General features: G+C 38.4%; 1 protein-coding gene across 1 annotated transcript in view; it reads left to right on the top strand.

The window, feature by feature from the left end:
- The first annotated feature begins 2874 nt into the window (after positions 1-2874).
- Positions 2875-14964, top strand: part of FRY (FRY microtubule binding protein) — a 209062-nt gene continuing 196972 nt past the window's right edge. The window contains exon 1 of the mRNA XM_072404363.1: positions 2875-2948. Coding sequence (XP_072260464.1) covers positions 2915-2948 — 34 coding nt within the window. The 5' untranslated portion in view covers positions 2875-2914. The remainder of the gene's footprint in view (positions 2949-14964) is intronic.

Below are 14964 nucleotides of genomic sequence, written 5' to 3'. Positions count from 1 at the left end.
ATTTGCAACCCCTATTTAATGTGCAGTGTAGCGTAATATGTTGGCAATATAAATCTTGTTAATTATTAATAATAATTTTATATTATGCTAATATGCAATATAATATTTGTACCTAACTCTGGCTTAAAAAAGTGCCAAGCCTGTGGCACAGTGCAATGATGAGGGTGGACTTTTTTGTTGAGTTTTGTGTTTGTTTTCATTTTTTGCTGGTGAAGGTTTTACTGTGAGTCAGAGATATGGTAATATATTATATATGGTGATGTAACAATCGTAGGCAGAAGAATCATTTGCTATTACCTCGTCTTTGCAGAGCCAGGAGATAAAATTGAGTAACCACCAGCATGTTAAACTATACCTTTCCCATTGTTTGCTGTCATACTATCATAGGTGATTGGCCACCAATGAGAAGCAATTATATTATGTACATGGTAGGTAATTAGCCATCAGAGGACAGTATTAGGTTTGTGATTAGTAATTGGCCCCCAGCAAGAGGAGGCATTATGGATGTAATAGGTGAATGGTCTACAATATAAGGGGGTAGTTTTATGGGTGTAATAGGTGAATGGACTACAATAGGAGGGGGTGGTATTATGGGTGTAATAGGTGAATAGACTACAATAGGAGGGGGTAGTATTATTATGGGTGTAATAGGTGAATGGACTACAATAGGAGGGGGTGGTATTATGGGTGTAATAGGTGAATAGACTACAATAGGAGGGGGTAGTATTAGGGGTGTGATTGGTGAATGGTCAACAATAAGAAAGTACAGTATATTGCGTTAAATAGTTGACTAGTCAACAGTAAGAGGGGGCAGTGTTATGAGTGTGATAGGTGACTGGTAAACAAGAAGAGACTATAGAAATAATGGTATAGTAGACACATCTTACAGTTGTGTATTTAGTCACTTGCACGAGTTTTGCTTTTGCAAGGCAAGAGTACAATCCACTTTCCATAAATGTCAGAAGCTGTTCCAGGACACAGCCTCTATTCCTATTTTTTTATTCCCTTGATGTATGCTAATTGTATTCCTGGAGATTAAAGAAGAAGAAATTGACAAGCAAAGTAGTCGAGAAAATTGTTTTTTTTACACAAATGATGTGTGATGTGGTAAGGGAATTGATAATAGATACGGTATTGATTTAGCCGACACTTGTATTTCAATGTGTCCTAACCAATGTAAAAGGGAGAACTTAGTGAATATCTCTGATGTATTTAGAAAGGGGAATAAAGCTACATTAGGTCCCAATACATTTCTGTGGACAAGATGCTTTGATTTTCTGCATCTCCTTTAGGCATTAGGAAGAACCCAAAATAAAATGTTATGTACATGGACTGAGCTTGATGTGTTGTGTTGCAGTTGTGCTCAGATACTTTCATGAAAACATGCAAAAGAACCATTTGCTGCATGAAGGATTTTTGTTTCTACTGTACATGGACACCAGGCTTAGAACAACTGTGTAATGTAAATAACCCCTGGGATTTATTTGTGCCCTACACAGGACCACCTTTCATTCATTGTCATCTAAACCTACCCCAAACTTCCAACATCTCTAGCATCCATCTTCATTATCGTTTCCACTTACACATGTTTTTTTTTCTTCTACTCTTCCTGAAACACATAATATTGTACATATTGGCCCATGATACAAAATTAGAATAATATATATAAATGACAGGCAGAAAACAGAAATACAAATCTTTTAGCACAGGGCGGGCAAAGTGCAACCCTCGAGGGCAACATGCAGGCCAATATTTGTAAACCTGTAAACAAATATTTATGTATTCCATGTGTGTAATTGGTTGTTTGCATTAGGTTCTGCTTTACTAATATCAATCATTGCAATAATTTCACATTTTTGTATTACAAGTAAATAGCAAGGTGTTGAGCTTTTTTGCAGAAGAGACTTTGCATGCAGAAAACCCCTATTTCCTTCCCATTGTTCCTGTCTTGTGTACACGGTTTGTGGTTCTGGTGCAGGGCCATGTAGACTTTTGGTCCATTGCTGGCATCTGGTATGGGTGTCAGAATAATATTTATCCAGGATGTCCATCAGCCAAAGTGACCATTCGGTATTGTCTCTGGTGATATTCTAATGCAGTGTTTCTCAACTAGGGTTCCTCAAGAGGTAGCTAGGGGTTCCTTGAGCAATGAGCAATCTGTACCTCATAGGTCAGTGTATCTGACACCAAGTATCTGTTTTTCTATTTGTAAGGGTGACATTCTTTCTACTAACCATCACACTACTGTACTGTAAGCTATGGCTATAGTAATTATTGTAGGGGTTCCCTGAAGACTTGGTTCTCCCATGTTGAAAAGGTTGAGAAAGGCTGGTCTAATGTGTGACAGGTGTCCCCAGATGCCCTTTAGGATGTTGTTCATGATCTATTCTGCTGGATCAGTAAGGACCGATAACAATCAATGCCACTGTCAGTTCAATTGCTGCCCCCGCAGTGGATCGCACATGCATGTCCTCCCTCCTCCCTCTCCACAAGGCTGCTCAGCAGAGGGTCTGCACAGTGATTTTCCACCTGAAATGATCACTAAAGAACATTTCGGGTAACAGAAATTGGAAGTTGTAAAACAACTGAAATAGGAGTATATATTCGGTATGTGTCTTTTTGCATCATTGCTCTCTCTCTTTACCAGCATATGCAAAGCCAGGCACTGCTACTTGAGATGGCATTCTTGCTTGGAATGTAAGGAGCCTGTACCCTCTTTCCACCTGGAAACACCACTGTTACCTGTATGGGAATACAGTACGATTTGTCTGTTTTAAAGATAGAATCATCCTTGTCCCTAGGAGGCACAATTCCATTTGTCACATTTTACACAAATAAAGTTACTGAAATCTTTTTTTGCATTTTCTTTTACAGAGAAGATCCAGCATGTGAACACCAGTGTAATTTCCAGCAGATGAAAGAAAGTATATGTCACACAGCATCAATAGGTAAGTGTTGTCTTTATAGCTGAGCGGTAAAGCTTATGTTCCGGAAGATTCAGTGTCAGAACTTGTGATGTTATTTTAATTTAATAACAGCAAAATCTGATAAATAATTAATGCAGTTTCAAAGGGATTTCTTTCTGCAAATTCACACATCATCTAGGAACACAGGGATCGTAATTACTAGTTTACAGCCAAATTTGTCCGTGTGAAATACGCAGTAAAAGTGGCAAATCAGGCATAAGAATGTTGTTGTGTATAAAGGTGGCATTGCATAATATATATATATGTGTGTGTATATGAAGTTCAACTCCAGGCAAACAGCTAGTTATGAAGTTGAGGTATTTGTAAGCATTTGTAATTATGTCTTTTGTGATTCATACTTCAGTTCTAGACAGCATAGCCTGGGTGGTGATGCCACCTCTATCCTTTAGAGTTAAAGGATCGCTGCACATATTAACAAAAAATGTAATACATTTTATCTTTCCAATCTTTAGGTGTGCTGGCTGTGTTTGTTTTGATTTTTCAAGTTAATGTGAAAAAGAAGGTAGTACTAAATGACAGATGAGACATGCAAAAAAATCCCTGTCTCCTGGTGGCCTTCTGTTTAAGCTGCACATGCACCGTGTAGAGCTTGGCTCTGTGTGTGGCAAAGACAATGTAACTCCGTCGCACGCAGTGGCTTCAGTGGCCACCCAAAGGCCAAAGAGCATCAATGTCTTCATTAAAGTGTAACGTTGAACTGTTGGCATAGATAGATCCTTCCAATAATGCAGGGATGGAAGGTCCTGGACCTGTCATTGCTACAGGGCAGCTGCACACAGGTAAGTATGGGCCATAATCAGCAAGTATGCTGTGCACTACCCACTAAGTTTAATTCCCCTTTGCTTATAATGCTGTGCCCCCATGGAACCACCTCTAATCAGTATTTCATCAAAGCTAATAATTACCTCAGATGTTAGAACTCATCCTAGTTGGTTGGCCTTCTTCTTGGTTAGGTCCTGCACATCTGTATATGCTCTCTGTGGTCTTTAATTTTCTTAATGTAAAGCCCATATGCATGGTGGGGTGAACATACAAGTGAGCCAGTTGTGCTGATTCACTTTATTGTAAAATTCTATTTGCACAGCAAGCCATTGTTTGAATGTCAGACCTAGAAGGATAAAAAAGTGCTTCACTGGTAAATATTTTAGGAATAGACCAGACTGTGCCATGCTGTGGAAGTGTGTGGCACAGCAGAAGTCCTTGCCTGAGCATACATGGGATGAAAGGGGTTCTCCTGACACAGAAGGCATTTTGCTTTTTTAACTAGGATACCTTAAGGCATTAAATAACACATGTGATTATCAGTTATTTTTTAAATTGGTTAATGCAACATTTTGGAGACATCTGATTAAGTCACATTCCTGGTAACTCCATATTATGTATAGCCAACATAAACTAAAGTCCAATGGGGGAAAAAGAGCCAAGGCAGTACACAGCCCCCTTTATGCATTGCTGTAAGTTTCTGATTTTAACAAAAGGTTCTGGACTGCCACCCTGCCCGCAAATGTTTAGGTCGCACAAAATGAGACGGGGCAGAGAGGTTGGAAGGGACATTTTGCCCATCAGTTGAGATAATGAGCCTGATTTATGAAAGCTCTCCAAGGCTGGAGGAGATACACTTTCATCAGTGAAGCTGGGTGATCCAGCAAACCTTGGAATGGATCTGGTCCAGCAAATGACTTTAAAAAAATCCATTCCAGGTTTGCTGGATCACCCAGATTCACTGAAGAAAGTGTATCTTCTCCAGCCTTAGAGAGCTTTACTGATGGGCAAAATGTCACTTTCAGCCTCTCTGCCCCCTGTCTCCCTTTTGAGTGGCCTAGACATGTGATCTGATTATTATCGTACTAATGCTAGCTAGCTAACTGGGGTAGGAAGAAGGAACCACAAGACTATTTACCTAGAAAGGTAGAAATTTAACATTTAGCCTAACCTTACACTAGTTCAGTATTTTAAGTTGTCTAATACCAGTCAGATGGTTCCCATAGACCGTACTACACACATACATAGGAAGCACAGTGGACCCTAGTAGGCTGGCTCGTTAAAAATAGATATTCCCAGAAGGTCAGGGAACACACTAAAAAAGACGATGACCTAAATCTACTTTCCCACTCACATTAACATAAGCACTTCCTAGTAGCTAAATTATTATGTTCCCCATACAGTAGGAGTTATCGAAACTATCGAAAATATAATAGGATACCTAAAAAAAAGGAAGTTGTCACATGCCAAAGGTGAAATCAGTCTTCCATTGGGTGACCTTCTGGGAAGAGGAAATAGTTATACAAAAGAATGTAGAACTCACAGCAGTTGTCACAAGTGTAATTCAAAGAGCAGACAGAAGCACGGAACTTGGAAAATTGCAGAAAGCAAAAAGTGTTTCTACTTTTCTAATATCTTGCAACCATATATCCCTGCAGAGGGTGGATTACAGATGTATAAGCATAAAAAGTTTTTTTTGACAATGAAAATAGTTACAATGTGGCACTTACCAATGCTATTAACTTTTTGGGTATAATTGACTTACCAGTTATATAATGAAAAGTATCTAAAACAATACAGTGTACTCCTTGCTTTGTACTCTCCACCTTCAGACCCCATGCATGGCACAGAACTATGACCTAGTAAGATTTTCCACCCAGCAGACTATTTTATCCCAAGATATGACTAGTGCCCAGGTTGTCTGCCGTGCATATGAACATACAATTTTGTGCATTACATACATGTCTGCAAGTAAGGCCATCTCGCCATAATTTAGTGCGTGTGCCTAGGCTTTATGGTAAAGGAACTTCAGCAGCCAGCTGACTTTTGTATTAGCACAAAGGTATCCTTAAGAGAAAGAAAACCTTGCTCCTAAGAGGCAAAGAAGGAACATGAGCTGGTGCATACCCTTTGAATTATTCAGCCACATCCTGGATCTAATTATATGTTAATTGGGGTTAGCATTCATTTTAACAAACCCAAAGAATAGGTCTCTATAGGTGTCATTGAATACTTGTCTTTGTAGAATAAACTGTCACGTAGGTCAAAGAACAGCTATTTTATTGCTGAAACGAAATCTGCAATGATAATAATGAAGGCTGCCATTTCTAATCTGTCCTTCGGAAACTGTCTGGGTTCTGATCCTGTGGTTTCAGTACTTTCTCAGTCTCTGACCCACAACAAGTATGCAGATCGGGAGCTCTGACTGTACTTTGAGTTTCTAATCTGCATGCTTTTTCCGGACTTTAGAAAGAAGGACTTAGAAAGTATTAAAATCACACAGGAAGGCAACTAGCACTATTATAAGAGGCCAGAAAAAGCAGCCCACTCCAATATACATAAATGGAGATAGGTTTGTTGGGCAATATACAGGTTTTATTTAAAGGATATAGATGCAAGCAATGTACTGTAAGTATTCAAATTTGTATTCTGTATCTGTCTCTCGAAGAACTCAGCCGTGGAGAAGAGCAACAAGGAGTCAGTTGTGTTCATGGTCTCATGTGTGAACAAGGAACATGCTGATAAGAGGAGACAGCAGAGTAACTAAAAGATAAGCCCACAAAAATGAGCTGCTTTTCATTTACTCAGGCTAGTGAAATGGCAAGGTTGTGTTAGTGATCTTTAGCAGAAAAATAAAAGGGTTTCCGGCCTGCCAGGTAGGACTGTGCAGTGTGGCGGACTGTCCCTATGGTTGGACAGACAGAAATACAAATACTTTGAAATCCATGTAAAATGGCAGCTTTACCTTTCAATCTGTGTATTTAGCTGTTTGCCTGGAGTTCAGCTCTATTACTAAAGGAGGTGATGTCATATTGGTTGACGTGGGTTAAGACATGTTGCATCGTATAAAACATTTATTCTAACCTATTTTAGATGTAGGGTGTAGCAGATAACTGTCATATATAGAGGATGGCTTTTGGATAGTTGGGGTTAGTTCAGGAAGTGTTATGTATATACGTGATTTATATACGTGTCTTTTTACATTTAGTCTAAATAAGGTTTACCATGGCAACACCGCCTGTGAATCCTTTCCCTAAAATAAAAATAGACGAGCAGTGACAAATGCAAAGAAAAAAAAAGATGTGGGATTTCTTGTTTTGTCCTCAGGGAGGAAATAGGCTGGAAATGAAGTCCAAATTATATTTTTGCTGAGCACATTTACTGTAACTTGTTGCAGATTCATACTTTATGTAAAAATAAAATAGGTATTATAAACATTTACTGTATACCAGGCTACATTTATTTGTAATATGTTTAGAATGGTAACATGTATTTGTATATGTTGTGATATGGTTGAATGTCACATGTCGTAAGTATAAAATGACTTTCAATTTTTTTTTTAAGTTTTCCATAAAGTAAATACGATTACTTCTGCTAGGTGTACCATGGTCTGAATAAATGAGAAGCATTACCACCTTTTTATAGCATACTAATGTTCCTCGCCATCTAGGCTATGTAGACATGTTGGATTTCTGTTGCTGGAAATGATCTTTCATGATTATTTCCAGTGAAAGGAGAACAAGCAGAATCTGTACACACACTCTGTTCTATGGATGGGGGAGAGGATGAGCAAGGAGCACCCTGCTGTTATCCTATCATTAGAAAAGCTTGGTGATCTCCTGCGGAATGGATCAATAAATGTCAGGGAACTTCTGTACACATATATAGATTGAGAACCAAAAAAAGGGATTCAAGACAGACAAAGCTGAATTTTAAAGACACCAAAGAACAAATTATTCTAACATAACGTTTTTTGAAAATAAGTAAAAATACACACACATTTTTGGTTCCCAATCTATATATGTGTAAGTTAGTATTTGGATTGAATAGAAATTTTTTTCTTTAAATATTTAACTTCTGTACACATGCTAGATTTTCAGTTGAGATCAAGGGACAACAATCATTTAGCATGTGTACCCAGCTTTAGATTGTATACGTTATTGAGCTGGGTCCTTTTCTCCTTCTGTATCACTGTTCATACTTGTCTATTCTTCAAGTTTGTCAGGTCCATCCCCAGTTTATTGTACAGCACTGCATTTTATGTTGGGGCTTTATAAATAAAGCGTAATAATAACCATTACAGAAAATGCCATATTTATTAAAGTGAGATATGGTTATAAATAATCTTTCAGGTTAGTGCTGCAGTCTGTGCCCTCCAGGGGATAACTTCTCACCACTGTCTATCCTAGAGACACAAAGCTTGCCACCTTTTCTGGGATACAGATCATGTAATCTTTTTTCCTTATATTGAAGATACTCTGTCACCAGACTATTCGTTTCCAGATTTACATTCTTTAATATTTTTTGCATGTATTTCAGCAGCGCCAACAGACAGAAATGTTGTTCAGGTGTACATCCCTTTGCTCCTCTCCTTGCTAAGACATAAAGAGGGTTAATAGGAGGGGTGGAAGAGCTCGACCAACACAGACAGAAGTTAGGCACTGCCAGGAGACAAGAGGGTCTATGTTGTGGTAGCAGGGAGAGGACAGTGCTAGATAAGTAACTATTTAGGAAAAGTTATTTAGGTAGCAGATTAAAAGGCAACTGCAAGTGAATACCAATCATTTTTGGAAAAGGAAAAATGTAAATAAGAATTAAAAATAGTTGTTTTTTCTGGGCTTTTTTATGCATTTTTTTTCTAGTTGGTGACAGGGCCTCTTAACATTGTCAGCAAGTTTCATTGTTACAGACCAGGTGGCAACCCTTACTGCACCTTGCATGTCGGGGTGAGACAAGTCTTTATCAGTACAGAAAGGCAGTGGAATATCCCCCACAGGGAAGCAAGCAGCATTAAATCCTCTTTCTTAATGTGCTTTTCTATTATTGATGGGCTGTAATGCACAAGAGACCATGGGAAGCAGACCAAAGCCAACAGCAGTAGAAACTGAGAGCTACCTCAGTATATGGAGTCTCTGGCACTCTAAGGGAATCTGCAGGCTTCACACATCAGACAGGTTTTCATTCCCATAAACATTTTAACTGAAAGGAACTCTAAACTTGCAGGTTGAAACTGAAAGGAACTCTACACTTGCAGGTTGAAACTGAAAGGAACTCTAAACTTGCAGGTTGAAACTGAAAGGAACTCTATACTTGCAGGTTGATTGCAGGTCAGGAGGAGTTCAACTGTCGGACAAATGCATTTATTAGCGAATACTGGAATGATCATGCAAAACTGATGTCATAAAGATGCCATTGCTGAAACTCCAAAGACCATCAATACAGGCCCTATAAGATTCTCTAAATCAACACCCAGTGAGCTGGCACTGCCTACTGTTTAGAGTAAGCCTTACTTCATTAGTTGGGCAATTTGATTTGAAGTCTACTGTTTGCTATTTGCAATCTGTAATGTTACAAGTCCTAACTGATATCTGATGTATCCCCTCCTTGCCTGTAAAATTACTGAAATTATGTGGTTTGCTATCTCTGGCTCTTCTATAGTCCCCGGTTTTTGTGTCATGGACTCTGAATTGTTAAATTTCTCAATAAAATGTCAGTTGGCACAGTTGAAAATTTGGAATTGGTGAGGCTGTAGTAATTTTTGTAGACTATTAATATTTAAAAATTGCTTTGCTACTTTGAGGTGAAAACTAGAAAATGCTTTCACATCCCTTCCCAGCTACTGTTTAGCAGAAATCTCCCCGAATATCAGTTCTGCTGAAATCTTAAGTCTACCCAAAAAAGATTGGCACCCTGCAGGCCAGAAATCCATGGTTTGTCAGAATGTTTCTGAAGTTTGTTGGACTACATACTCTTTATTGATACATTTTTAAGGTTGTGTGGGTTTGAATAAAGCAGAGCAGTGCTTAGACTAGTGATATCCTCAGATTACACCCTATTTAATGTAAAGCACTGAATAATATGTTGGCGCTATATAAATAATTCACTTTTATTGTGGTAGTCACTAGTAGTATAGTTAAATAAATCATTGCTTGTATAGGGTTTTCCATTTATTGCATGCATGTTGGTTGTTGTGGTGCTACTTCTGGTTTTCAGCAAAACAACTATTGTTTGCAGGCTGTAGACTTGGTTGAATGAGGAGTCGTCTTTCTTGCAACAATTCTCTATAGAGGCGTTTGGGTCAACGAGGCCACGTTGGAGAAAAATATGAAGTCTGCCAATGCTGACCTTCTGAAACTAATAATAGTCTGTCTGGAGTCTTATGTCTTCTATATTTTACCAGTCAATGAAGAAATAGGCTGCAATTTAAACTCTAAATTTGTTTTGGTTGTTTTCTGATGCTGTGGAAAAATGTAGTTTGAGTTTTTTTTTCCTGTGTGTGTTTATAGCCCATACTACATTTATATACATCCAAATATCTAAAGTACCTCTAACGTTAGTAATAATTTATTACAAATATGTTTTCAAACATAATTTATTGCTAATAAAAAGCTAAATGGTCAGGTTCAGTAGCTAAGATATATTGTTATTGTACACTGCCATCAAGTGTTGAGCCGAAGTAGAAGAATCTGCTTTCCAATTGTAATATGTTATGTCAAGATTTATACAAAATGTATCAATACAAAAACTACATAATTTTTTTGGCTTAGTACTCATCCACAGTGTGTCAGGTTATGTATGCCTACATATATCTGGTCTAAAAGTAAACCAATGGCTCATTTACCATGTTAGGATTAGGGAATAGGGAATCAAATAGTTACAAAACAATCACAAGGAGAAAGAAGGGTTTTTGAAGGCAAACAATGTAAATTTAATATTATAATCCTTCATATTACATAACAAATACAGTATAGATTGAGTTTCAGTCATTCAAACATTACAGTCCATGTAAGTAATAGGGCCAAAAAGGTGCTAGACAATCGTCGTCTAGTAGGCAAATTGCAGATTGTTATAAATACTTGTTGCATACGTATAGAGCCATAAACCCGCCGCGTTTCACCTGTTTTAGGCTTCCTCTTGGGTGGTGTTACAATTAGCGATTGATCGACAGTATATTGCCAAAAGATGGAGACAGGGTAAGTATAGTATGGGTGGATAAAATCCAAGTAGGAGTTGTGGGTAAACGCCTCCTATCAAGTGGGGGTTTTTATTTGTATTGTAGATGGTCCCCAGTTTGAGGCAGCACCTTAAGGTTGGTGTGGGTACTGCTAGGATCCAGATGGTGGGCGGAATGCCACCCAGCTAGTGCAGAGGGTGGTGGTGGTGGTGTTAAAGAAACCATGTTGGGTTGTCCTGCATTGTATATTGGGCACAATGCCATAGAAGTTTTAAAGTACCAACACCAGTTTCTGTATACCCTTGAAAAGCTAACATGTCTAGAAACAGATAATTTTATTAGAACCTCGGAAGGTTACTTTTCTAATAGTTTTTGGAGTTCCAGCTGCAGGATTTCTTTACAGTAGCATCTCCCCTTGCCCCTATAGGACCCCAATGTTATTGCGAGAAATCCAATAGGGGTGTATTATCCAGCATGCCTTTGCAATGCTAGGTCCCAGGTTCAAATTTCAGCCACGACACTATCTGCATGGAGTTTGCAGGTTCTCCCCTTGTTTGTGTGGGTTTCCTTCAGGTACTCCGGTTACCTCCCACATTCCAAAAACTTGTAGTTAGATTAGTTGGCTTCCCCGCAAGATTGACCTTAGATTGGATTAAAGACATTTGACTATGGTAAGGATATTAGATGATTATACTTTACCTGAAAGATTATTGCCATCTGTATCCCTGGTCTAGTACTGCATTACATATTGCTTTAAAATTCAACCAAATTCCATTCTTATTTTCATATATTAATACTTTTTATCTGTAAAGATTATTCGTTTTAATGGAAGCATTCGAGACTTCAAAATATGTTTGACATTGGGATGATCAGCATCACATAATGTGTCAAATGTTTCATGCAGATAGAAAAAGTAAATTAAATACTCCTCCTACAATGTCTCTCATCCTGGTCAACTCATCTGCTGTCACGACACCTCTAAGGTTGCAGGAAACAGCTGTCAGATGTAAATAATAACTCATGAGCTTTCCTTTTGTGCATATAGGAATATAATAGACTGGTATTACCAGACTGCACGATTTATTTCAATAGAATGTGTCAGACACAGGCTCTTGTTACTGTAGCGTGAGGTTTCCATTTATAGCATGATGTTCCATAGCTCTTAAAGAGGTTCATCATTTTCACCAAGAAAACCCCTCCAATGTTTGTGCAATGACATACCACAGTGAGGAAAAATATATCTCCAGATTTCAACAGATAAAAGGTCAAAATTAGCACTCAAAACCCATTTTTTTTAAACTTGCCTACCCATCTTCTTCTGTCTTTAAAAATCCTCACTACTTCCCACCACTACATATCACCCCTCCTATTGTGTGCTAATTCCCCCAACTCCTAGATTGTAAGCTCTCCGGGCTGGGTCTTCTCCTCCTGTGTCACTGTTAGTATTCGTCTGTCAATTGCAACCTTTATTGTACAGCCCTGTGTAATATGTTGGCATTATATAAATCCTGTTTATTATTATTAATGATAATAATAATACCAATAAACCCTGGATGATCAATGAACCATTTTCTGCTATGTCACTACTGTAGAAAAAAAAAGGAGTAAATCTAAACAGAGCAAAGGGGGTGCTGGTAGTAGTGGGAAGGGGGGTACATTATTTTAGGTAACAGATTGAAAAGGTTATTTACACAAGGAGCACCTTCTGCCTTCTTTACTGGGAATCCAGCCCCTACTGTGTCTGCAAGGGTGGCCGGGCACACTGGGTTTCTCTGCCTGTGGGGATTTCAGATGACACTTGTCTTGCTAAAAGCATGTTGATGCTACTGAACCTCCTCAACCTTAGAGACACTTCTTGCTCCAGCAACATTTTTATGTCATCACCTAGATCAGTGGTGGTCAACTTCTTTGATTTTGAGGTTTAAAGAGTGGCCAAAGAACCATACATGATATTCAGTGAATGTAATGCTAGAGCAATTTGTCAGACAAATGCAACAAGAGATGGTCAAGGAATGTGATAATGCTCTAAGGGGACATGCTTCAGGACACAGTCACAGCCTAGAGATACAATACATAGTAGTTAGGAATCACTGCTATTTCCCTATACAAATCAAACACGTGTGGCCCTTGCAGCCTTCCTAAAAATCACTTGTGCCACATGTGATCTATATGGAAAAAAACATAAAAAAGAGACACAAAGAAAGACAATGTGAAAGCAATAACCCAATCCACTAAAGACTACTTTACCTACATTTAAAACATTTGGATTCAACTATTCTTATAACGTTTTTACATATTGGATTGTTATTTTGTTTGTTACATAGTAAAAAACAACTCAATTCGGATTAGATGTCCAGAATCTGTAATCTCCAGATACAGCACCTTTGCTGATGATCTGGTATGAACAACACAGCAGTTGGGCTGGATTGCAAAATGATATCTTATAGCTCAGTGGTGGTTGTGCCAACCTTTCGGACCTCACGGACCACTACATTCATAATTTTACATTCCGCACATGCGCAGGGGGCCGTGTTTCTCTCAAAGGGCAAGAAACTTTCCCCAAAGTGACGTCATGATGCCAGAATCTGCCCACTCCCCTATCGCAGGCTTAGACCTGCTTTCTAAACATTCTGGGGAGACAGTAGTGAAGGGTTGTGGACACAACAAAAGTTGTGTCCATATGGGGGACATGATCATCAGGATCCTTCTCCTGCCCCCGCTGATCCCAATAGGTGATGCAATAGGAAATAGGGGTGCACCGGCCAGGTCATTTTTCTTGCGGACCACCGGTTGTTATAGCCTGGTGGTGGTGGGTTTAAAAGTTCTCTAGTGCAGCCTCAGATAATACTCAGCATATGCAATGTTACACAGAAAACATACTACACTACAAAATTAGATATTCAGACATGCTTCAGGAGATAGTAAAAGGCTACAGACCTACTACAGGGTCAGTTGGAGACTGGAGGGACCATTCAAGAGTGGGAGTCTAAGAGATATCCCTCTTAGCAAAATATATTATAAAATAAACATGCTCAAATATTGAACACTTGGTATGATTGCCCGCATTTGTGGGATCACCTATATATATAAAATGTATGGCTTCTACTGTAACCTAGATATGGCCCTAGGATTTAAAAGTGATTGGTATAGACTGGACACTTTCTGTCAGGTACTTGGGGAAGGTCATCTTTGTTTTATGTATCCTCTTTTAGTATTCTTTTGTGTACAATATTTTTCTAAAATTGCTGTACAGGTAGTCCCCGGGTTAAGGACATCCAACATACGGGCGACTCCTACAAAACAAACCTATAGTTCCTATGTTGTATGTAAAACGGTGACTACCTGTACTAGGATATGTATTCTTTTGTGATGAATATTGATCATTATATGTGTCTTTTTAACTTTTTGATTTAAATAATGTTTTTTTTAAAAAAAGATACAATATAAAAGGTTAACAAAAAAACACAAAAATGAATAGATAGCACTAAAATTGTAAGAAAGTTTTTTTTTTTAATCAAATAATATAGCTGGTAGAAACCAGTTTTATTAAAAAAAAAATTGCCTTCACTGTCCTTTAGCAGGTAAAACACAATAAAGGCTGCTAAAGGCTGAGGCTCACACAGTTTCTACCCAAGGGCCATGGGTTGGGCACCAAGGCAGCCATGAGGCATCTTCATCATGAAGAAATCATCATGTAACAACAATTGAAAATCGAAGTATGATAATATAAAGAAAAAAAACCTTAGCCTTTGTGGTTAAACATACTTGGTATACTAAAACTGTAAGACTGGACAGGTATAAAACATTTATACAATACATTTCTAAATTTCCAGGTAACACAGTAGCTTAGAGGTTAGCACTCTGGCCTTTGCAGCACTAGGTCCCAGGTTTGAATCTCGGCCAGGACTGCATGAAGTTTGCAGGTTCTCCCCATGTTTGTGTGGGTTTCCTCCCACCTTCCAAAACAAAAAAAACATGCAGATAGGTTATTTGGCTCCCCCTAAAATTGACCTTAGACTGTATTAAAGACATATGACTATG

The sequence above is a fragment of the Pyxicephalus adspersus genome, chromosome 1, assembly GCF_032062135.1.
Source record: "Pyxicephalus adspersus chromosome 1, UCB_Pads_2.0, whole genome shotgun sequence".
Lineage (NCBI taxonomy): Eukaryota > Metazoa > Chordata > Amphibia > Anura > Pyxicephalidae > Pyxicephalus > Pyxicephalus adspersus.
Note: the sequence above shows the minus strand (reverse complement) of the source record. Positions and strands in the feature narration are given on the sequence as shown.